The sequence below is a fragment of the Aedes albopictus genome, chromosome 1 (genome assembly GCF_035046485.1).
Source record: "Aedes albopictus strain Foshan chromosome 1, AalbF5, whole genome shotgun sequence".
Classification (NCBI taxonomy): domain Eukaryota; kingdom Metazoa; phylum Arthropoda; class Insecta; order Diptera; family Culicidae; genus Aedes; species Aedes albopictus.
This window is the reverse complement of record NC_085136.1, coordinates 325975658-326000699: the sequence shown is the minus strand read 5'-3', so window position 1 is coordinate 326000699 and position 25042 is coordinate 325975658. Positions and strand designations below refer to the sequence as shown.

The window sequence follows — 25042 nt, the reverse complement described above, 5'->3', positions numbered from 1 at the left end:
GCATTTCTAAGCGTTTCAGGGCGTTTCAGGGAATTTCAGGAGGTTTCAGAGTGGTTTCAGGGGAGTTCAGAGGCTCTCAGGTAAATTTCATGAAGATTTCATGGGGGTTCTAGAGGCGTTTCAAAGCGTTTCATGGCATCTCAATGGTCTTCAGAGCGGTTTCAGGGGAATATAGTAGCCCATTTAACTTTTCCTCTATTGCGTAAATCTCTTAGAGACATCTTGTACCGACTTTTCGAACCCTCTAAGCAGAATACCCTCTTTGAATGAGTGTAATCAGTTTCGTACCTTTTAATTCCGCCCTATGTTGCTTATCCTTTGACAGATACGCGTATTTCGACTACCACTTGTAATCTTCCTCAGTGTCAGTTATCCACTCTCTTCTCTTAGAGACAACCAAATACGTTAGTAGATCCGATGACCTATACCCAAGGAAGTTCTTGAAGATCCTCAAACAGACTATGAACTCACCACTTGATAGCACATAGCTACATGAGGCTGTATGTGTAAGCATAAATTTCAATCATAATGCTCAAATAGATCACTGATTACACTTGTAGATCAGATGGTCTTAACTCCAGGGAGTTCTCAGATACTCACATAGTCCTATACAATCATAGAACCCACCACTTGATAGAACATAGATGCCTGGGGCTGTGTGAGTATAAACCTCATTCTCAATGCTCTTAGATACAACTAGTGGCCATCGTAGATTCGATGACCTATACTCAAGGGAGTTCTTGGAGACCCTTAAAGAATCATTGGTAGATCCGGCGATGACCAATACGCAAGGAAGCTTTTTGAGATCCTCAAACTGACAACGAAATCACTATTTGACAACACATAGCAACATGAGGCTGTGTAAGCATAAATTTCATTGATAATGCTCCAATAGATCATTGATTACGCTTGTAGATCAGATGGCCTAAACTCCAGGAAGTTCTTGGATATTTTTGACCCTTTAGAGCCGAACATAGAAACTGCTGTATAAATTCACCCACTCGATAAAACAGAATACTGTCTTCGGCATAGTTGCTGCAAATTGAGTCCTGTATAAGGGAAAAATGGACATATTTATATATAGGGCTTTATTGACAACCTAGAACATCCTGAACACCATGAAGTTTGGAATAACGAAATAATTGACATACTAGTTGATCTAAAAGCTGAACTTGGATGTGGTTTACAGGTACTCATTTAACCTTTGCCAAGAATATCAAGAGGTGTTTCATATTCTGGGATGTTCTAGGTGTTCCAAACTTTCCTGTAGTGAAATCCTTCAAGTCTACAAGAATAATGTTATGTATTTTCGACACAAATAATAGCATTGCATAACCTACTGGGATCCGTGAAGCTCTTGACACCTACAATGTCATTTAAAGACACTATAGGGATATTCCAGGTCAGCCAAACTACCTTGGAGTTCAGGACTTCAGGTCTACACTCGTAACAAGAGCCATATCTGTTATACTGAGTAACGTTGCATAATCAACCGCGGTAATTGGAGTAATCAGAAGTCTACTAGCTTATTACAAACCCTTGGGATATTCAGGATCGTCCAAACTGTTCTATAATGAAGTCCTTCATATCTACAAGAAAGACTTTATGTGTTTTCGCCATACATAATAATTTTGCATAGTCTGCTGGGATTAGCGAATGTCTTGAAATCTCAAATCCCATTTAGAGACACTACAGGGATATGCTAGGTCAGCCAAGCTACCTTGGAGTTCGGGACTTCAGATCTACACTCGTAACAACAGCCGTATCTGCTATATTAAGTAACGTTGCATATTTATCCGTGGTTACATGACCAATCTGAAGTCTACTTGTTCATTATAAACCTTTGGGACGTTCAGGTTCGTCCAAACCAAACTGTTCAATACTGAAATCTTTCAAATCCATAAGTAAAACTTGATGTTTTTTTTTATCTGTATTAACGAGATTTTTAGCCCTAGGCTATTTCATCTCGGGACCCACGTTTTACTTCCCTTCCGAAGGAAGAACTCACATTTTGTGAGTTTGTCGGAGTGGGATTCGATCTCAGGTCCTCGGCGTGATAGTCAAGTGTTCTAACCATCACACCAGGTCCGCTCCACAAAACTTGATGTGTTTTCACCATAAATAATAGCATAGCAGATTCTGCTGAGATCCGTGAAGCTCTTGAAATCTCAAATGTCATTTAGAGACACCATGGGAATGTTCCAGGTCAGCCAAACTACCTTGGAGTTCAGAACTTCAGGTCTACATTCATAACATCGGCTGTATGTGACATGCTAAGTAACGTTTCATTATCAATCGCGGTGACTGGACCAACCTGAAGTCTACTATATATTATTATGAACTTTTGGGACATTGGGAGTCGTCCAAACTATCCTGAAGTTCGGTTCTTGATAGTAGTAGTAGAAGTTATTCTAACAATTAACTTTAAACTGTAATCTGTAATCTGAGTCATTTCAAGATAGTTTTGAGATATTTCAGATCTACAACACTACTCCTTAGACCATAACTTCAGGTCTTCACTTGTGATAATAGCTTTTGCCACGACGTTAAGTAGTGTTATATAATCCACTATACTTACAAGTAGTTGGAGAAACAATTAGCGTTGTTATATATTTTTGGGATGTATTGGGCTTCCTTACTGTTATGAAGCTTAGTTCATAAAACATGACATGATAAACTGGACATGATAGATTACAAATAGTAGCTTTGTATGATGAAAGAAGTAACTGTTACACCCGTAGACTTTAGGACCTAAACTCAAGAACAGTTTGGATGTCCTAGGATTTCCCGACTGACCTGATCCAGTTTATTGAACTTTCAGAAGACTTACTGGGCATAATAGATTATAAATCGTAGCTTTGTATAATGAAAGAAGTTACCGTTACATTCGTAGACTTAAGGATCTAAACTCAAGAACAGTTTGGATGACCTAGGATTCCCCGACTGATCTGATCCAGTCTTTTGAACTTTCAGAAGTCTTACTGGACATAATAGATAATAAATCGTAGCTTTGTATAATGAAAGAAGATACCGTTACATCCGTAGACTTTAGGATCTAAACTCCAGAATAGTTTGGATGATCTAGGACATCCAGAAAAAATATTCTGCATGATATTCTACCCTTTTTATGCTGATTATGAGCACCAAAACAACAGAAAAACGTTGAAAAAGTTTCATAATAACGCTTGGAAAAATTCCGGCTTCCAAAAATACCTTTTCAAGTGAGAATACAGTGGATTGGAAACAGCCAACAACGCAAACCATACCCACTGTTTACAAGCCAATCCCAATCTGTTACAAACCACCCACCTGTTGCAGTAGTTGCTGCTGCTGCTGCCGGGGAAGCGAGGCGACAATATCCCTCAGCAGCCGCTCGGTCGTCTCCAACCCGACGCTGTCCACGGTATCGCCGATGCAGGCCACATTTTGGCACCGGCTGGCTTTGGTGTTGTAATTGCTGTCACGGATACTGCTACCGGTGTTCTTGTTACTGGTACCCCCATTATTGGCCGGACTCCTTCGGGTGGATCTATGGTGGTTAACGTTGTCGTCTTCGTCGACGCCACCATCAGCTGCAACAGGGGTGGCGGCAGAGTCGCCGTTTCCGAAATTGAGTATGGCGGCAGAACCGTTGCCATCCGCCCTCTTGGAAGCTTCCAGTTGCGCAAATACCTCGGAGATTTCAGCCTGGAAGGGAATATAGAAAGAAGTAATGTTTTAGTAGCTGTTTGTTTTATTTTTAACAATGCAACACATGTATGTGAATAATGTGATTATGCTTGAGCCGTTGGAGGATGGACACAGCAACAAATGTTCGATGTCCAGCGTTCTTCCGTTTCAAGCGGCTTCAATCTACGATTTGCCAACTGCAACCAAGTTTTCCTGTGTACACCCCCCAGTCAAATCCCATTGAGAAAAGGTAGGCGAAACGGACTTTGCTTCGTAGAAGAAATGTAATTACGGTATCAAGTGTGATTTGCGTCCTTTTTCTGGGACATTTTGTTAAGAAAATTGGATTCCTGCATGGGTTGAACTGCGCACTCCTGAATTGTGCATCCTTCCATCTCATATTTAAAAGCAGCCCGTTGAACCTGGAAGCCTCGTAGTCGAACTTCACCACCAGCAGCATCAGCAGCAGCAAGAAAACGATGTTCACCTTGAAAGGGAACGGTGCCCTCTCGGATTAGTTCTCTGGAAGTTGAGTTACCTGCCTGCACCAACCAACCAACGACGGTCGTGGTGGCGCATCGATCTCTGATCGCGTCTGTGACTTGTCAGAATCGCTGTTCCGAACCCCCCACAAATCCATCCAAAAAAGGAATATGAAAACGTCCAAATCGGTGGGAATTTGCGTGTTGTGCGGCCTGGTGGCGCTAATTGCTGCCGAAGCTTTTGGATACGAAACCACCCGCGATAAACATTCGACGTCGTTGGGGGTGACGGTGGCGGACGGGTCGGCAGCCAAAAATGAGCAAAATCCAGTGAAACCAGCCGCCGATTATGGATCGAGTGCATACAGTGTGGAACACGTTTTAGAGTACGTTCCCGGTGACAGGGCGCAAGTGAATGGGCAGCACCAGCACGAGAAGAGGTGAGGACGACACGGCACGGGTGGAACGGTTGAGCTGGGCAAACACGGCACCCCTCGAGTTTAATTAGTTGCAGCGGTGAGGGGTTTTGCCATGTGTGCAGTGAGTTTCCACTGAAGATAGTCTAGATATTTATGCAAGTGTGTTCAGTTCGTAGTTGTTTGTGACTTAATAACTTTTATTGACGGTACTTGAATGGAGCTGTTTTTAAACACTTATTGAATGCATACAAAAAACGACGTATTTGGAAGGGAAAACATCATGTCTTGATGGAGGTGTCGTCGAATCCCAGCAGGAATATATGGAGGAAATGCTAGAATGATATTTGAAGAGATTCCATTGAAAAACATCTGAAACAACCTTCACGTACCCGACGGTTAAGGCTATGGATCGCCAATCCGGAGACGGCGGGTTCGATTCTCGTTCCGATCGGAACAATTTTCTCGATTCCCTGGATATAGTGCATCATTGTACTTGCCTCACATTATACAAATTTATGCAATGACAGGCAAAGAAAGCCCTTCAATTAATAACTGAGAAAGTGCTCAAAGAACACTAAGTTGAAGCGAGGCAGGCCAAGTCCCAGTGGGGACGTAGAGCCACAAAGAAGAAGAAGTACCCGACACCCGGTAACTCATTTATGCAGTTCTGTAATATATTTTTTTTTACACTACTCATTTCAGTATCATATGGACTTACTTTTCCGTACCGGTTCATTATGCAACTGAAATGAGTTGCATAATGAAAAATAGTTGCATAATGTTCATTAGAGTTGTATAATGAAAAAATCATTGCATAAAATTTTGTATGGAACTCATTGCAAAACTCGATTTTATCAGCACTCTTCGTATTTATGTACGACTCGTGCAGGAAAAATCAACTTTTTGCAACTCGTTATATAAATAACTATTTCAAAACGCTGGCATTTCGTCAATTTTCATCCTACTTTTCTGAAGTCGCCCTCAATCGAGTTGGTGCAAGTTTATTATACAAGTGGCCATGTTATATCCAGAACCATTCCGGAGATATTCCGGATTGTACTGGGGTCAGGGGGTGGAGAGGTTTCTGTTTTGACAAATGGCTGAAAGTGATTATTTCGTGTGTTATTGTATTTGAGAGTCCCCCGCGGAACCTGTTCCAGGTCGACTCACTTGAAGTGCAAATTTTCGGTAATACCAATCCGTGTGGTCAAATTATGTACGTTGAACTGTTCCAGGTATTCCGGAACGACCAGCTCTGTCATGGTAAAATCAGAGCTGGTTACTCAAGGCTTCCAATTCTTAGTGCCCCCTATACTGGTACGTAATCAGGAAATGACTTATTACGGAACGTATTATCACGGAAACCCCCATTATTATTATTATTTAACTTTTTTTTCCTGATATTACGCTGAAGGAACACTCATACACTCTTTTATGATTTTCATAAGAATTATTCTTAAAACTTCGCCAGAAATTCCTTTGTAGATTCTTTGAGGACATTTCAAAAATGTTCTGGATTCTCGCAAGATTTCTTAGAATTCACCTCAGTATCCTTTCAAAAGATTCTTCTTAGTATCCCTTTAAAATGCATTCCTGCCCACGGATTTCTTGAAAATTTCTCCTAGGAATCTTCCAGACATTCTTTCAGGAACTCCCTCAGGAGTTTTCCTTGGCATTTTTCAAAACAATTATCCTGAAACTAGCCTACGGGTTTCCTCAGAAATTTCTTCTATAATTCCTCATGGGATTTATTATAGAATTTCTACATAAGTTCATGCTTGTATTCCTTCAAGCATTTCCTCCAGAAATATTGTCAGAATTTTCACAAGCAGTTTTTTTAAATTTCTCCAAAAAAAATTGGAAAACAATTCTTAGGAAACTATTTTAGGAATTTCTCCAGGGTTCCTTTAAATAATAATCCATTTGTTTAGGGATTTTCTCGGGTTTTTATTTGGAAATTCTTTTAAAAAATTATCGAAAGACTGTTCTGAAAGTTTCTCCAGGCGTTTCTTTAGAATTATTCAGACCTTCCGTCGGGAATTCATCCTTATTTTTTTCTCTCAACAACTTCTGCAGAAATTACTCCAGAATCTATCCTAGGATTTTTCAAAGACCTTTTCAAACAGAGATTTCCACCAAGATTTTCTATTTTTTCTGCAGGATTCCCTTCAGATAATTTCTCCAGTTAAGGATTTTTTTTCGTACAAACCTTTGCAAAAATTTATTAAGGATTTGCTTCAAGAATTCCACCAACACGTTTGTCCACGATTTCTACAGGCAATTTTCAAGAAAATCCTTCAGAAATACCTCTATTGTTTTTTTTTTTGAAAATTTTTCCAGAAGTTTCTCTATCAATTTTTCTTTGGAATTACTTGTAGAGTTCCTTCATAAGTCTCTCATGAATGATTTAGGAGAGCTTTGGGGGGGGGGGGGGTTATCTTAAGGTTATTCTCCTAGATGTTATTTTAAGCATTCATCCAGGAATAGCTCAAAAGATAACTTAAGAAATTGTTTCAGAAAATTCCAACGAGAAAACTTTTGAAGAAATCCCTTGCTAAAGTTCCTGAAGCAATCGCTTCAAATCTGAAGTCTCAGGAAAATTTCTGAAGAAATTTTCACTAGATTCCTTATAGAAATGTAGGGAAGTACTTTAATCTCTGGAGAAGTCCCAGGGAAATTCTTTGAGAAATCCGTGAAGTAATATCTTATCTTAGAATAATATTAACTTATTTACGATAAAGTTCCTGAAGAAGTCCTTTCATAAAATTCTTGGAACTTCCATAGAAAATCCTTGGAAATGTTTTTGAATAAATGTCTTAAAGAAATCATATAAAAATTATTGGGATAATTTTTAGAGTAAATGGTAGATAAATTTCTGAGGTACGTCATACATGGAGGAATATCTGGAGGAAACCCTGCCTGAATCATTGAAAGTGATAATGCAAGAGCTCCTTTATGAATTCCTTCGGGGTTTTTAAGATTATTCCCTGAAGCAATTTCTGAACACATTCATATGGAAATTTCATACGGAAGCACTGGAGCACTTCCTGAACAAAACTTTGGTTGGCGTGCTGAAATACTCCTGAATGAATTTCTGAAAGAATATCTGGAAAGTTTTCAGAAGGAATCACTGGAATAATTTATTAAATAGTCTGCTAGGATTTCTAAAACAATCCCTGTAAAAAGCTATGTTGCAATCCCTGGAAAAAAACAGATGATTTTCTCAAATGAATCCCTGGAAAATTTTTTAAAGAAATTCTTGCTGGTGTTTCAGAAAGTACCACAATAAATATGATTTTTAAAGAAATTTATGACGGAATATCGAAAAAAAAAAACCCTTTACGAGTTTTGTAAAGAATCTTTGGAAGAATTTCTGAAAAAAAACGAAAAACGCCAGAAGAGCTTCTTCTAGAAACCTTGATAGATTTTAAGACCAAATTCCTGGAGAAATTTTTGATACAATCCATGGAAGAAATCCATAGGAGTTAGAGAACTTGGAATCCTTGGACCAATTTATGGAGGAATCTCGTAAGGAATTTTAAAGGAATCTTGAGGGAAATTTCAAAAAGAATCCGTGAAAGATTTTTTAAGAAATCCTTGGAGATATTTCTGGATTTGAAATCGTCTTGAAGAATTGATGAATGCATTTCTGGAGGAACCCAGAATGATGATTTGGATGATTTCTTTAAAGAATTCTCGAACGGATTCAAGAATAAAATAAAGAAATCCTTAGGAATTTTTATAGAAATTTCTGGAAGATTCTCTTACAAAAATTTCAATGGAAGTTCTAGAGGAAATTTTGAAGCGATGCATGGAGGCTGTTCTGAAGAACTTTCACCTTGTCGCAGTCCCCGGCGAGATTCGAATGAACTGGATAGTTCACCCGAAACCTTTACGCAGTTTTGCACACCGTCCATCGTTGCTTTAATTAGTCTAGTCAGCTTCCCAGGAAAGCCGTTTTTGTCCATGATTCTCCAAAGTTCTGTGCGGTCGATACTGTCATATGCCGTTTGAAGTCGATGAACAGGTGATGCGTCGGGACCTGGTATTCACGGCATTTCTGGAGGATTTGCCGTACGATGAAGATGTAGTACGTTGTCGACCGGCCGTCGATGAAGCCGGTTTGATAACTTCCCACGAACTCTTTCGTTTCAGGTGACAGATGACGGAAGATGATCTGGGATAGCACTTTGTAGGCAGCATTCAAAATAGTGATCGCCCTGAAGTTCTCATATTCCAAATACTCGTCTTTATGTTGTTTTCTAAGAATCCTTAAAAAATGATACCCAGAGTTGTCATGGTAGAATCAGAGCTGGTTACTCAAGGTTTCCAAATTTCATCGATTTTTATATTTGTGCGACCCCATGGAAAGGACTTTAGTATACCCTAATTAGGAATTATTCCGAGGAAACCTCGCCATAAGGAGGGGCAGGAATTCCTTCTATGAGTTAATTAAAAATGATTTTAAAGATTCCTCCTGTATTTCTTCCCATGTACATCTTTAGAATTTTCCACACGATTAACTTAAGGCGAAACTGGAAGCATTTTCTCAATTTTTTGGTTTTCTTTATTAAATAACGAAGCAATATTTTCAAAATCGGTTTTCGTGCACATGTAGAGTATGGATCAAGATATCTTCTGATTTTTTTTGAGGTGGAAAATGTTTTCCATTTTTGCGAAAACCATTTTTTTGTGAAATTTCATTCAAAAATGGTTTCTGCAAAAACGAAAAACATTTTCCACTACATAAAAAATTCAGAAGATACCTTGATCCATACTCTACATGTGCACGAAAACCGATTTTGAAAATATTGCTTCGTTATTCAATAAAAAAAATCCAAAACCAAGAAGTGAGGAAATGCTTCCAGTTTCGCCTTAATGGACTCCGCCAGAAACTCCATCTGATATTCATCCAGGAGTTATCATGTATTTTCCTGAATATCCACAGAAAGAACATTCCCGCAGGTTTTTTAGATTGACTTCAGCAAGAATTTTTTCAAAGATTCCTCCAGGTGACTTCTAAGAATGCATTCCAGTTTTTATAGTTCTTTGAAGTTTCTCCAGGAATTCTTCCAGAGATTTTTTCAGGAATTCCTTCGCGAATTTTCCTTGGATCTTCCTCAGGAGTTTTGCAAGAAATTTTTCAAAAGACTCATCTTGAACCTAATCCTCGAGCTTCTTCGAAATTAATTCGAAACTTCCTCTTTTGACTACTTCAGGGATGCTTTAGAAAAGTCCTTCAAGGATTGCTATTGAAGTATATTCCTTCATGTATTTTTTCAAACATTTCTGAAGGAATTCTTCCAGGAACATGATCAAAATTTCATCTAGGAGTTTTTCTTTGGAATTTTTCCTGTGTGAAGAATTAGATTAAGTTACAATTTTCGAATAAAAAGAAATAAAAAAAAAGAATTTTTCCAGGAATGCTTTGGAAATTTTTGTGGAGAAATTCTTCTAGGAGTTCTATGGGATCCTTCATGAATCCCACCAAAGATTTCTTAAAAAAATGCAATTCCAGGAGACATATGATTCACAGATACATATGTGAGGCAAACATTTTTTGAGAATTTTCTCCAGGACTTTTCTTTTGATTTTCCTTAAAAAACAAATTTTTTCCATGAACTCTCCATAGATTCGCACAGCAATTCTTACATAAATTACATAAAGACTTTTATGCAAACTCTTCTCTGAGCACGAGAAAAAGGTTCTCCAGTTCTTCCAGGTATTCTTGTTATTAATCCATAAAAAAGAAATTTCGTCAGTCTTTCGCCAAAGAATTTCTCTAGATTTTTTTTTGTTCTGCAGCATTTTGTTTAAATATTTCTTCTGGTAATACTTTGAGGATTGTTGTGCACTAATTCCTTCATGAATTTTATAAGAAATTATTCTAAGAATTCTTCCAGGGGTATCTCCAGGAGGTCTTCCAAGCATTCTTTCAACAAAGTCCTACAGTGATTCTTCAGACATTTATCGATGGATTCTTTCAAAAATTCCACCGGTATCTTTGTCTGCAATTTTGGCAGACATATTGTTAATGTTTCCTTCATGAATCCTTCCAGAATTTTCTTATGAAATTTTTCTTGGAATTACTTCCAATGTTTCTCATGATTACTCATTCAAGGAATTAAGAAGGTATCTTTCTGCAAGTTTCTGCAGGTATTTTTTCAGGCATTTATGCAGGAATTCCACCATAGATAACTTCAGATACCTTGAATGTTTTGCTTGAGAAACTTTCGATCCGGAATCTGTCCAGAAAACGTCCAAGAACAACTTCTGAGTCGAGTCAAGTACAAGACACTGAAGACGACCTTACAGTTGAGGTCGAAATACGTATCTGTCAAAGGATGCAAATTCTTAGTGGAATTCAAAGGAACCGTACTTAACCCGATTTTCTTTTTATTTATTCTGAGAAGCTCCAAAGGTATCACCTGGAGTTTTTAGGGGATTCCAACAGAGAATCCTTCAGAGTAAACTTATAATAAGAAGGTTCGAAATCCGTGAACACTCCTATTTCACAAACTCATCTCTCTTTCGGCTTAGATGCCAATCCACAACACACTCCTGTTTGTGGTCACTTGTAGTTAGTGAGAGCGAATTATTTTTTTTTTGCTCTGTGGCTTAGTTGGTTAAAGCGCCGGTCTTGCAAATACGGAGTCGTAGATTCAAATCCCACCAGAACGCGATTTCTTTCACAAATTTCATCTCTCAATTTGTCAATTAGCAACATTTCGTGCCTTCTAATTACAAGTTTTTCCAGTGTGATTCAGGCATACCAGCAAATCTGGTGAAATGCCAGTTAAATAGGCAATATGTGTCATTGAATCCTTCAGAAACTTTTTTAAGAAATTACGGAAGAGACTCTTTTAATATTTTTTTCACAATTTTTATGCATTTTTTGGAAGAATATCTGTAACAATTCCTACAGAACCGTTGGAACAATTGAAAACCAAAAAATCTTGTGGGAATTTCTGCTGGAATTCCTAAAAAATGTTTGAAAGGAACTTTCGGAGGAACCCTTGGAAGAATTTCCTAATAAATCTTTGTAGAATTGTCAAGAGAATTTCAGACTCAAGTCTCAAAACCTTCATGAAAGAATTTTTGGAGAAAGCTCTTACTAAAACTCCTGAAGAAATAACTGAAATTCTGAAGAAGTTTCCTAAGATATTTTTGAAGGGATCCCCAAACTGATTTCAGAAGGAACCCGAACGGAAATTTATGAAAGAATTCCTAAAGGAACTTTTGAAGAAATCTCCTGTATGAATCACTAGAAAAACTTCTGAATGTATCTCCAGAGGAATATCTGAATAAATCTCGGAAAAAAAATCTTGAAGGAATCCTTGAACTACTTCCTGGATAAATATCTGAAAAACCTCCTTGTTGGAATTCGTAGAAGGTTTACTGGTATTTTTTTTAGGAAAAACCCTGGAGAAATCCTTCAATAAAACTCTTGGAGGATTTTTACTGGAGCCTTCTGTGAACTGGCTCCTGTATTCCTGTAAAACGTCTACATAAGCTTGTGAAAAAATCCCAAGAAAAGTCTCTTGAAATATCAAAAAAAGTTCGTGTAAATATTTTTGAATAAATCCCTTAACCCTTCAGGACGCGCGCCGTTGTAATAAGTACAACACCACCAAAAAACCTCTCCTGTCGTACACTGCGCGAGCGTGGTGCGGTTTTAGGATCAAACAGGTGCGCGTCCTGAAAGGTTAAATAATGCAGGCAGAAATTAATAGGATTATTTTTGGAGGAAATACCGAATAAATTTCTGGGGAAATACTACGTGGAGGAATGAAGCTGTACATGAACTCCTGCAGGAATCTCTGGAGGAGTTACTACCTGAATCAATGAAAGGTGTAATGCAAGAATGATAAATTAGCATTTATATAAAATTCACTTTTATACAAATTTTGAAAAAAAAATCCAGAATCTCTGGGGGTATTTCTGCAGTATTTTCTGGATAAATCCCTAAAGAAATTTCTGCATATATTCCTGTGGGAATTTTCATGCTATCCCTAGATCAACAACAATCTGTTCGAACTTCTGAAGGAAGCTCTACCACAGAGAACAGACATTTAAGCTCGAACAAAAATACGTCGAAATCGTGTGTAAAGGATTTAAGTGTACCTCAACGCCACCAACGGAGACTGCCCCACATATAAAGTCGATTTGACCCCACGATGGCAGTGTTCATAGTTAAAATACACTAGCCCACAAAGCGACACGAGCGCCAAACGGCCAAAAACGGCGAGCACTGGAAACAAAAATGACAACACAACAATGTAAGTGATGGGACGCTAGCGCCGCGCAACGGGAGCATAACCACATACTCTGAAATGACCGTTACAAAGTTTTACACAAGGCAGAAAGCGAAGATAGACGTCTGTTCTCTGTGGCTCTACTAAACGATTTTCTGAAAAAAAAATACTACTGAAAAAATTTATTGAGGATTGTTGAAAGATTTTTTTTAGAAATCGCTGTTGAAAATGGGGAAGGAATCCCAGGTGAAATTTCCATGACGGTTTAGATGACGGATTCCCAGAAGTGAACCTGAAGTAATCCTTGGCGGAATTTCAAAAAATAATTATCTCTTGTCCATAGATGATTTTCTGAAAAAAAATCACGCACGGATTTCTGAAAAAAAAATCTAGGCTTTTCCAGAGGAATTTTCGGATTAATTTCTGGGGGTCATTAGGGTCATTAACCACTAAATAAAACTTAAGAATTTTCTAAAGAAATCAGATGGCAGATTTTTTTAAAAAATCCTGGTAGATTTTTCACAGGAATCCATGGAGGAATGTTTTAATGTATCTATGTAAGGTTTTCTAAATGAATTCTTCGATAAATTTCTTGGAGAATCATTCAAAGAATTTCTGAAGGAATCACTAAAGGATTTCTGAAAAAATCCTTGAGAATTTCTGAAATGAACAATGTACGATTTTCTAAATAAAAAAATTTTGCAGAAATTTAGGAAAAAAAGCTAGTGAAATATGTGAACAACCTTATTTCTACGAATGAAAAGATAATTATTTCTAGATTAAGGAAAACATATAACGAAACAAAATAAGTTAACTTTAATAGTCACAAAAAGAGTCACAGTATATTTTTTTTTATGATTTTCACAATGTTGGGCCATAACGACTATTCTTTTTTATATATTTTAACGGAAGTTTATCTATTTTTACATAATATATCAAAAAGATAGAAATATTGTTCAAGTTGTTTTTGAACTGCATTTTTTTAATGTCAAGTTCTGTGCTCATTTACGTATAAAATGACCATGCGTCTCCATTACTTTGAAAATGTTTTTTTTTAAATTTTATATATAGGTATGTAAATATATACAGGGGGTAGCCAAAATATTTGGGATAGGCAACTTCTTTTCTCTCACAAAAAAGTTCAACATGTTGTAACTTTTCATAGAGTGCATCAAGAATTCTCAAATTTTGACTGTTTGTCAAACTATTTTATGTGCATCATTAATATTGGTATTGGTACAAGTTGGTACAATATTGGTACAAGTTTGAGCTCGAATGGTTAATCTTTCACGAAGTTAGAACCGTTCTCGTAAAACACTATTTTTAGACAACTAATTTTTGATCTGTTATATCTCCGAAACCAGTGAACCGAATTGAATGAAATTTTCAACGTTTATCATCAATATATTAATGCTTCACAAGTCTTCAAAACACAGATATTTTTTGAACGTTGATAAAAGTTTAGTCATTTTCGTGTGGTATTGTAAATTTTACACATTTTTCTCTAAATGGGTGAAAATGTTAAACCGTTATAAATTAATTCGTTGTAAAAAAAAATTTTATAACGTTAAAAATTTCATTCAATTCGGTTTAATGGTTGCTGAGATATGACAGGTCAAAAATAAGTTGTCTTAAAAATAGTGTTTTACCAGAACGGTTCTAACACTAATTTGAGAATTTTTAATGCACTATATGAAATGTTTCAACATGTCGAACTTTTTTGTGAGAGCAAAAAAGTTGCCTATCCCAAACATTTTGGCCACCCCCTGTACAGTCATGAACTACTGGGCCAACTCCAGTTAGTCAACCAGCGAGTTCGCCTACTGCAGAGTGATAATCATCCAAGAATTGCTTCAGACATTCCTTCAGAAGTTCCTTCTGAATTCCTCCACAAATTCCCCCTAGAGTTCTCTCTAAGATTTATTGAGTAGCACCTTCTGGAATTCCTCCAAGAGTTTCTTCTGGAATTCCTCCGGGTGTGCCATCAGAGATTGATCTAAGAGTTCTTTGTAAGATTTCTCCAGAGGTTCCTTCGATAAACCCCCAAGAGTTCCTGCTGAAATTACCCTAGCAGTTACTTCTGGTGTTTCTCCAGGAATTGGATCTGGGATTTCACAGGAAGTTTCTTCGTGGATTGGGGGAGCCCCGGATGAATTCTTTGAGGAATCTCTGAAGAAATTCATGGAGAAATCTCTGGTGGAAACCCAGGAGGAATTCCCGGAAAAGTTCCTGGAGAAACCACTAGAACTATTCCTGGAGATATTCCTGTAGGAATCCCTGGAAGAAGCCCCGGAGAAGTCTCGAGAGAAATTCCTCTAGGAAACCCTGAAAGATTTTCTGGAAGCATCCCTGAAGGAATTTATGAGGAAACCTTAGACGAATCTCGGAGGAAGCTGAGAGGAATTCCTAGTGAAATTTCTAAGTAATTACTCGAAGAAGTTTTGGAGAAATTCCTGGACGATTTCTTAGACTAATTTCTGGAGAAATTCCTGCATAAGTTTCTGGAGGAATCCCTGGAGAAATTTCCAGAGACAATGTTGAAGGAATTCCTGGAGGAATCAATAGAAGACCCGCAGAAAAAAAACCGGAGAAATTCCTGAATAAATTTTACCTGGCTTTACCAGAGAACTCCCTGGATGAATCTCTTGAGCAATCCTTGAAGGAATTGCTGGAGGAACTCCTAGAAGAAATCCTCGAGGAATTTCCTAAAGAATCTCAGAGGAATCCCTGGAGTTATCTCTACAGGAGTAGCCTAGAGCAAGGGCAAGGGATTCTTGGAAAAACCACTGGAAGAGTTCTTGAATAAATCTCTTGAGAAATCCCTAGAGAAATTACCTAATCATTCCATCCTTGCGTGGTTTTGCGACATCCTTTTCATTCTTTGGTCTTCAATTTTCACGTTGTTGGCAGTGCAGTGGTCTTAAATATATCATCCTCGCCATTACCGACTTATTTGTCAGTACTTTGCTGGGGCAGAAGGTAAGTCGCTTTTGCTCTGCCAACCCCATCTCAACGTCGCAGTTCTGGACTTCTCATAGATTGATGTGGAGCAGTGAGACGTTGCCTATCTTCGGAAGACCTTCTTTAAAATCAGGCTTGGCGTTTTGGATTGTAGAGCTGCCTTTCGTTTGAACGATTTGGACATTCTCCGTAACTCCACGCTCATATCGCAAGAGTACTCAAACACTGTACATGGATGTCGAAGATCTCAATAATGTTGAAAAATGACATCTCGGAGTTCTGCGGGCTTCACAATTTCAGCAACATTCTCATAAATTGATTCCCTTTCTTGTATTGTGTCATTCGACCGACATTAGTCCGCAATGTGGCGATCTAATTCTCCAAACTTCGAATCCACGGCGGTTATTTTTGTGCTGGAGTATGTTATACTTACACCGTTTCCTTGCGGATGCGCCCGTAATCCCATTAACCGCTGCAGGATACGCAGTAGATCCTCAAGATTCTGCACGACCTCCAAGTACCGTGGTAAATCATCCTGGTTCAGGATATTCATTGTATTTGTTAGGAATTCCACAGCTTTGAAATCCGATGCTGGGATATGGGGTCTGTCCCATGAAACTGGGAGAGAAATTCTGCAAATATTGTTGGAAACATTTCCAAAAAGAACACCTTGAGCAATATCAACAGGAACTCCTGCTGGAATCCCAAGAGAAATATCGGAAGAAATCCACCCGGATTCCCGTAAGAAATCCCGAAAATTGAAGTAGATTCCAAGCGCAACTTTAAAGAAAGCCCTGGGGGAACTCCGCAACTCTACGTTAACTCCAGGAAACCCGGGCCCGTAGCACAATTGGTCAAACGTTCGCTTCTTAATCGGATGGTCGTGGGTTTGATTCCCACCAAATGCCAGGGGCAACCTTTCGTCTATTGCTCTTCCCTCTGAGAGCAGCTGATACTGAACCCTTGGATATCGGCGAACGGCACTCTTGTTGGACCCTCAATCGGACTGAATGTCATTTTCAGTGCGTAACATAATGTCACGAATGAAAGTACTAGTGACTCACTGCTGCTTCAAACAATTTTTAAATACATTTTTCTAACAAGATTAGTTTAACCTACATAACGCACATTTTTATCGTTCAACTGAGCGAATGACTTTAGCAATCTAACTAATATGACTAACTCCCATCCATCCATTTGTGTTTTTCCCGATTCACAACCACGCAGAGAGATACTGACTCATCCCAGCAGCAGTGGACTGGACTTGCCCCAGCTAGACACACATCAGCACCTCCGCGGTCGGCGGCTACCTTTCTACGTCGAAGAACCACGCTTCGTTTTGCTGGGGCGATCACCATCATCGGCACTCTACCAATCGATCGGGGGATTTTCCTTCATTCCACAGCGTGGTCGCAAATCGGACCCACCGTCATCGTTGTCCCCAGCCTCGAATGCCCCCACAGCCCTGGAGAAGCGGGAACTCTCGATCAAACAGATGCTCGAAGGAAGCGACTACTTCGTGCCGAACCGCGGTAAGAAACGAGTTGGCAATGGGATCGCCAAAAAGATCAAATTTGATGACATTCTCGGGTCGGATGAGCCGTTCATTCCGAATCGGGGCAAGAAGGAGCTGTTCGATCTGTTCCCCGCGATCGCGGGTGGAAGATCCCTCAACGAGTTTCAACCGTTCTTCAGCAAGAAGAACGTCCTGAACGCCATCCAGAACGTCGGCAGTAAGGACGCTCCGGACTCCGGCGGGGAGCTGTTCTACCCGACCCGTGGCAAGAAAAACGTCCTGGAAAATCTGGCCCAAAGTCAGGACACGTTCTTCTCGTCGCGCGGCAAACGGAATCCGATCGTGTGGAGCATGCTGAGCGAGGACGGCCCCAGTCCGTGGGAATACCTGGAGGGTGTCGATGATGGCAGCAGCAGCAGCGGCAGCAGTGGTTATGATGCCGACTCACCGTCGTCGCTGCCACTACTCGATCGCTATCAGTCTAACAAGATTATCACGTAGATGGGCTCGAAACGAACCAGCTACACAGGCACACCAGAGCTACAACACAAACGGGGGACTGACGCGTGTGTTTCATGAATTCCATTAACCAACTTGTTGTGAAGAAATTAGTTTCTTTTTATTGTGTGCACCCGAGAGGACGGCGATAAAATATTCATAGAGGAGATATTTCAAGAGATTGAAATAAAATCAAAAAATGCAAATGGACTCTTTCTCTCTGTTTCTGGTGGTGAATTTCTCCGTGCTTTGGGGCATCCGTGTTTATGTATCTGCTGACAAATCGCATTTTAGTACAAGTTACCGTCAGTGGCTAGTACTAAATTCATTTCAGCAAGCAATAAAATGTTTGGAACAGATTTTTTTAAGAAAATTTTTTCAAAGAAAACTCAAAGCATACGAACCTATTTGCAATACATACAAATTACCATTCAGGTATAACCCATTAAGGTAGAATCTATTAAGGTGCCTAGGTTTAGATAACGTATCTTAAATTAAGTTACGGGGAGTTTATGGGATGAGAGATGGGGGGAGTGTAGTTTGCTCTGGGACTGTTAAGGGCTCTCTAACAATTGTCTTGAGCATAAGCCATCAAATGTACACTCAAACCTCCATTTGAGTCGAATCCATTAAAGTAAACTCCACTAAAGTCCCTCCATTTAAATAACGCAACTTAAATGGAAATTGACTGTATTCACAGCAAAATTAATGGGCATATGTTACCGTTTCGAAAACATCTGTTCTTCGAAAAGGTCATAAGGCTGAATAGGTCGAATAGGGACCTTTTCGGCCCGGTCATGAGGCCGAATAGGCCATTAGGCTGAATGCGTCATTGGGCCGCAAAAATCGTTGGACCGCAAAGGGCTTTAGGCCAAAAAGATCTTTAGGCCGAAAAGGTCTTTAGGTCGAAAAGATCTTTTGGCTGAAAAGGTCTTTTGGCCGAAATGGTCCTTAGGTCGAAAAGGTCTTTTGGCTGAAAAGGTCTTTAGATCGAAAAGGTCTTTTGGACGAAACGGTGAAAGGTCTTTCAGCCGAAAAGGTCTTCAGACCGAAAAGGTGTTGAGGCACCAAAAAAGCCTTTCGGTCGAAAAGGTCTTCAGGCCGAAAATGTGTTTAGGCCAAAAAGGTCTTTTGGCCAAAAAGGTCTTTTGGCCGAAAAGGTCTTTTGACCGAAAAGGTCTTTATGACCTATTAGACCTAATGACCTATTCGGCCTAATCACCTATACAGCCTAATAACCTTTATAAACGATATATCGGCCTGGTGACCTCTTCAACCTAACAACATTTTCGGCCTAATGAGCTTTTCGACCCAATAACGTTCTTGGCCCAATGATCTCTTGGCTTATTTCGATAATACTGTACATATTTTGACGTAAACTGCAATGGAGGACAGTAAACTCTATTTAAGTCAAAAACTGAATCCGTTTACGTAATGAATCCATTTACGCATCTATTGAAGTATCCCCGACTTATTACTTTAATGGAGGTTTGAGTGTACATGTACAATTAATTTGCTTGAAAGATTGAATGAAATTCATGCCTCACGCAACTATATGTGCTGACAAGTGGTGTTCATTGTTTGTTTAGGAATCTCCAAGAGCTCACTTGAGTATAAGTCATTGGATCATCGAGCGTAATCAGTCTGGAACGTCTTGAATCCCTTCTGGAACCGTCTGAAACGTTTATGAAACGCTTTTAACCTTCTTCGTGCATTAGCTTGCACTCACCTCGCTTGTGCACGTTTAGCGGTCATAATGACCCCAATGCACGACTAGGGTTAAGCGCCTCGAAAAACTCCCTGAAACTCACTTGAGAGCACTGATCAGAAATATATTGACACAAAGTGAAGCACCCTTAAACCCCCTCAAAACTCTCTGTAACGCCCCTGAGACTATCCGGAGTCTCCAAATACGCATCTGAAACCCGCTTAAAACCGAAAACTCCCCTGTAACGCCTCTGAAACTCGCTGAAAAATTTCTGAAATATCCTGAAACTCCATTCAGGCAGTTCTGACTCGTTATCTCAATGGCGATTTGGGATATAATTCCACTCGCTGAGTCTTCCATTGTCGAACGAAGCACAAACCGTAAAAAAAAAACGAAAAATCGCTGAAAGCTACCGCGCAAGTACTGGGAACGACGACGTACTATGAAAATACAATGAAAAACTGGATGGGACCAGCCACCGACTAGCTTCGTATGAATTCTTACGAGAAAGTCACTCTTAATTCCTCATAAACACTGGAAACGACGACGTTTGATGAAAACACGACGAGAACTGAAGGAATCCATAAAGATCTTCTAAAAAAAAACTGTAGAAATCTCGGATATACGGATATACGGAGAAACCTCTGACGAATTCTTAGAGAAATATGAGAGATATCTGATTAATTTTCAGTTTCAAATTTAGGCTTAGGCAGTCTTTGGTTTAAGAGTTGATAGTTTTTTATCTTCGTTGACGTTTCGGTCCTCGGATCGGACCTCCTTCAGAGTCTATTTTTTATTGAATATATTAGACTATTTTTATGAACAATTACCATCTAAACATTTACACTTTTTAAAACTTTTCGGAACCTTAAACAACTTACTCGGTAATAATCAACTGGTCAATTTATAAAAACATTTGACGTCAGGTCTGAAAGGGTTACAGCTCTTATGATGGCTTACGTAACATAAAGTAGTCAGTATTGGTGGTTGGGTTAATGGGGATCAGGGATGCCAGATGATTTTTTGAAAAATCTGTATCACACTTTTCAAAAATCTGTATCCTGTATCTGTATCCTATACAAAATTTGGGTGAAAAATCTGTATCCCATACAAAAATAAAATAGCCCCTCTAGCTAAAAAATCTGTATTTCATACAAAACGAAATCTGTACAGATGCTCAAAAATCTGTATAAGGGGTCATTCAAATATGACGTCCATCGTTTAGGGGGGTGCGGGGTGTTCTGAGAAAGTGTGACATTCCATGTATAAGGTATACAAAATAGCGTGACAGAGGGGGGAGGGAGGAAGTCTAAAATTCCCGAAAAATGATGGACGTCATATTTGCATCGGCCCTAATACAGATAAATCTGTATATATGGCATTTTAACTTACGCATATCATACATGGTTATTGACTTAGATCGGGGCTTAAATTGTGTAAATGTTCAAATTTTTGTTGTTCATATATTGGATAAAAAAACATTAAAAAAATAGGCCCTGAAAAAGGTTCGATCCAAGGATCGAAACGTCGACTAAGATAACAAACCATCATCGCTTGAACCAAATACTACCTAAGCCGAAGCCCAAAACTACAAATTACTACAAACATTCGATACACACAAACCTATAACTGATCTATTTTTGGAAGAATATCTGAAATAATTCCTAGAAAAGCATGTGAAGCAATTCTCAGAAGAAACTCTGGTTGAACTCAAGGTGAACTCCTAGAAGACTTGTGGTAGAACTTCTGCGAGAATAGATACCTGGGAGAATTTTTGTAAGAATTCCTGATGGAGTTTTTCAAGAAGACATCGTAATAGAACCTCTAGAGAAATTGCAGGTGGAATATCAAAATTTCCAGGGAAATCCCTAAATTTCTAGAATCTCCGAAAGGATCAAACACTGAAGAAAATGGAGAAATCTCTGGACAAATTCTTGGAGGGATGTTTCCTATAATGTATATAATATTTACATACATCATCAGGGACCCCGATGAAATCCTCCGAAGCTATTCTTAGAAGAAATTCTGCAGGAATTTGTTGATAAATTAATGGTAACATCTCTGAGAAAGGTCCTGTGGGGATCTCTGGCGGAATATCTGATTTTTGGAGCAATTTGAGAGGATGTTGAAAATTTTTGAAGAAATTTCTTGAAGATTTTTTTAAGGTGTCAGAGGAATATTTCCATTGTTCTAGGATCAATTCCATGACCAATTTTGGGAGGAATCTTGAAAGAAGTTTTTGGAGAGATATCTTGAAGTAATTTTGGAGAAATTCCTGGAAGAATATTTACATTGTTCATTAATTTTTCGATTTCTCCGAAGTCACCAGCTATTTCTCATAATCATCTGCCACGCCAATTCTATTGAGACTAGGGTATGTGTGCCATCAGTAATCTCATGCTCCCATTTTCATCCTATTCGAAAACAAGCGATTACGGCACCGATTGACTCCGTTCTTTTTGTTTTCATGGGTGCTCACTTCTAACAAAAAATACAAAAATAAGAAACGCAACAAACAGCGCTTCAATCCTTTGTTTTTCGTGGGATGAAAATAGGAGCCACATGCTTAATAAGGGAACCAATACCCTAGTTTATTTGTGGAAGCAGTAGCGCCCGTGGCAAGTTTTTTTTATGTAAACGGTTCATGTTTTATTAACACTTGTAGATTTTAAATAAGAAAAGCATTACATTTTTCTACCTTTTGAATAGTTTTTTTATTCGGTGAATTCATTGCAGTTTATATTTACATCTGAAAATACTTCGATGAAGTCACCGGACAGACAAACGGGGCTATCTGTGTTATTTCCAGCAACTGCTGCATTCGGTTGACTTAGAGTAACAGATTATTTTCTGCATTAAAAAAATAAAAATTTCCAAAAAGCATTAAAGTGTCAAATATTAAAAAAAAAACAAATTTCCAACGTCTGTTGTCTGCGATTTTTTTTCCATCAAATGCTGTGTCTGGTTGTCTATGGTTGTCATTGGTTTTGTTTTCTGTATCTGACAGTAAAAAAGCATTGAAGTGTCAAATATTTAAAAAAATCAAAATTTTCAACGTCTGTTGTCTGTGATTTTTTTTTCATCAAATGCTGTGTCTGGTTGTCTAAGGTTGTCACTGATTTTGTTTTCTGCATCCGACAGTAAAAAAAAACATTATAGTGTCAAATATTTTAAAAAAATCAAAATTGTCAACGTCTGTTGTCTGTGATATTTTTTTTTTCATCAAATGCTGTGTCTGGTTGTCTAAGGTTGTCACTGGTTTTGTTTTCTGCATCTGATAGTTAAAAAGCATTAAAGAGTCAAATATTAAAAAAAAACAAATTTCCAACGTCTGTTGTCTGTGATTTTTTTTCCATCAAATGCTGTGTCTGGTTGTCTATGGTTGTCATTGGTTTTGTTTTCTGTATCTGACAGTAAAAAAGCATTGAAGTGTCAAATATTAAAAAAAAACAAAATTTTCAACGTCTGTTGTCTGTGATTTTTTTTTGATCAAATGCTGTGTCTGGTTGTCTAAGGTTGTCACTGATTTTGTTTTCTGCATCCGACAGTAAAAAAAACATTATAGTGTCAAATATTTAAAAAAAATCAAAATTGTCAACGTCTGTTGTCTGTGATATTTTTTTTTTCATCAAATGCTGTGTCTGGTTGTCTAAGGTTGTCACTGGTTTTGTTTTCTGCATCTGATAGTTAAAAAGCATTAAAGAGTCAAATATTTAAAAAAATCAAAATTTCCAACGTCTGTTGTCTGTGATTTTTCCATCAAATGCTGTGTTTGGTTGTCTATGGTTGTCACTGGTTTTGTTTTCTGCATCTGACAGTAAAAAAGCATTAAAGTGTCAAATATTTAAAAAAAAAAATCTAAATTTTCAACGTCTGTTGTCTGTGGTTTTTTTTTATCAAATGCTGTGTCTGGTTGTCTAACCCTTAAAGGCGCACGACAATAAAAACTGATTTAAAAAATAAATTAATAATTAATAATAAAAGTGAAGGTCAATTATTTTGGAGCGTTTTTAGGTATGTTGTTTTAAAACAACATTGCGCTTTTAAGGGCTAAGGTTGTCATTGGTTTTGTTCTCTGCATCTGATGCTAAAAAAGAATTAAAGAGTCAAATATTTTATTTTTTTGTGAGAATTTCCCCGCGTGCTTCGTCTGGTTGGCTAGTCACCGGACAGACAAACAGGGCTATTATATATATGATGATGATGCTTCAACGATACTTCTATGCTTTGTTCAAGAAATTTTCCCATATTCCTCCCAGTTCCTCCCAGTTCCTCCTAGTTACTTCCGAGGTATTTCCTAGAGTTTCTCCACCGGAAATTCTGCAAATTTTTTTTTTCTTTTATCCTGAGTTTTCTTTCAGATTTCTCCTCGGGATTTTATGATTTCCAAAGGACTCTATCCCAAATCTGGAGTTGTGAGATTTCTGCAGGAGCTCTAACTAACATTTTTAGTGGAGTTCTTCCTGGGACAAGTCCAGAGGGACTTCATCGGGATGTTTCTAGCAGTTCTTCACGAAAGCGCTTGCGGTGAAGTTTCGAGATTCTCACCAAAACATCTCCTATAATCTTCACCTTATGGCATCCCGAGTAACATCACAGAATTCCTGCAGTGGTGTCGTTGACATTACTCCAAGTTGCTCACTGAGTAACTTGCTCTTCAGATAAAAACAAAATAACTCCGAGTACGAGAGCACGCTTCCTTAATCCTCTTATACCCATTTTTTTATTTTTATCTAATTATCATTTTTGTCATTTGAAATCGATTTGAACCTGTTTTGGAAAGTGATCCTTTTAAATTCGCAATTTTCTGAGTTTTCTTTTTATTGTGTTCCTTATTTTTATTTTTGAACGTTTCTACACTTTTCTATTTTTCTATTTTATAGGCTTCATTATTTGGGATACCAATTTTTGGGATACGATTTTTTTTTGGCATTTTTTGATTGATGTTAAAATAATCTTTTTATTTGTAAATTAAAATTAGACTAATTCTTTCATTACTTTTTCATAAATTTATCTAGTGATTTTTTTGATGTGCCCAAAAGTTCATTAAAGATTTTTTCAATATTTTTTTCAAAAAATCTTCTATGGAGTCATTCGCATTTTTTTAATGATTGCCTTTAACATTCACCAGGTTTTTTTAAAGAAATTTCACTAGGAATACCTTCAAAATTTTTACTAGTGGTTCTTTTAGAAAATGTTTCTTGAATTGCTTCAGGAATTCCTCCATGATTTTGATCAGCAATTCCTGCGGAGATGTTATAATTTTTTTTTTCCAGGGGTTTCATTAGAAATACTTTCAGATATTTCTTCAAAAACTTCTTCTGAGATTCCATAAAAAAATAGAAATGGGTGCAGAGATTCCTTTGGAAATATGATCAACCATTCCTTCTGAAATTTTATCACGAATTTCTACACGGATTCTTTTTTCAAGAATTCACTCGGAAGTTCTGTTCATTTATTGTTTTATTAATTCGTCAGAGCATTTCTTCAGAGATTCCTCTTGGGATTTTTTTTAATCTTTCATGGATTGCTTC

The 25042-nt window shown here is 38.0% G+C and overlaps 2 protein-coding genes across 11 annotated transcripts in view; one reads left to right on the top strand and one right to left on the bottom strand.

The window, feature by feature from the left end:
• LOC109416065 (uncharacterized) overlaps nt 1–25042 on the bottom strand; it is a 236280-nt gene that overhangs the window by 88412 nt on the left and 122826 nt on the right. For all 9 annotated transcript variants that reach the window (XM_062847266.1, XM_062847269.1, XM_062847262.1 and 6 more), the window contains exon 3: nt 3310–3687. In XM_062847266.1, the coding sequence (XP_062703250.1) occupies nt 3310–3687 (378 nt within the window). The remainder of the gene's footprint in view (nt 1–3309; nt 3688–25042) is intronic.
• Nucleotides 3824–18159, top strand: LOC109415713 (uncharacterized). 2 transcript variants are annotated; one of them, XM_062847271.1, is made up of 2 exons: nt 3824–4591; nt 17038–18159. In XM_062847271.1, exons 1-2 carry the CDS (start codon nt 4323–4325, stop codon nt 17801–17803), a joined length of 1035 nt encoding a protein of 344 aa, XP_062703255.1. In that variant the 5' UTR covers nt 3824–4322; the 3' UTR covers nt 17804–18159. The 2 variants fall into 2 exon arrangements, with proteins under 2 accessions (XP_062703255.1, XP_019545186.3); XM_019689641.3 differs by having other exon boundaries at nt 3833–4591; nt 17014–18159.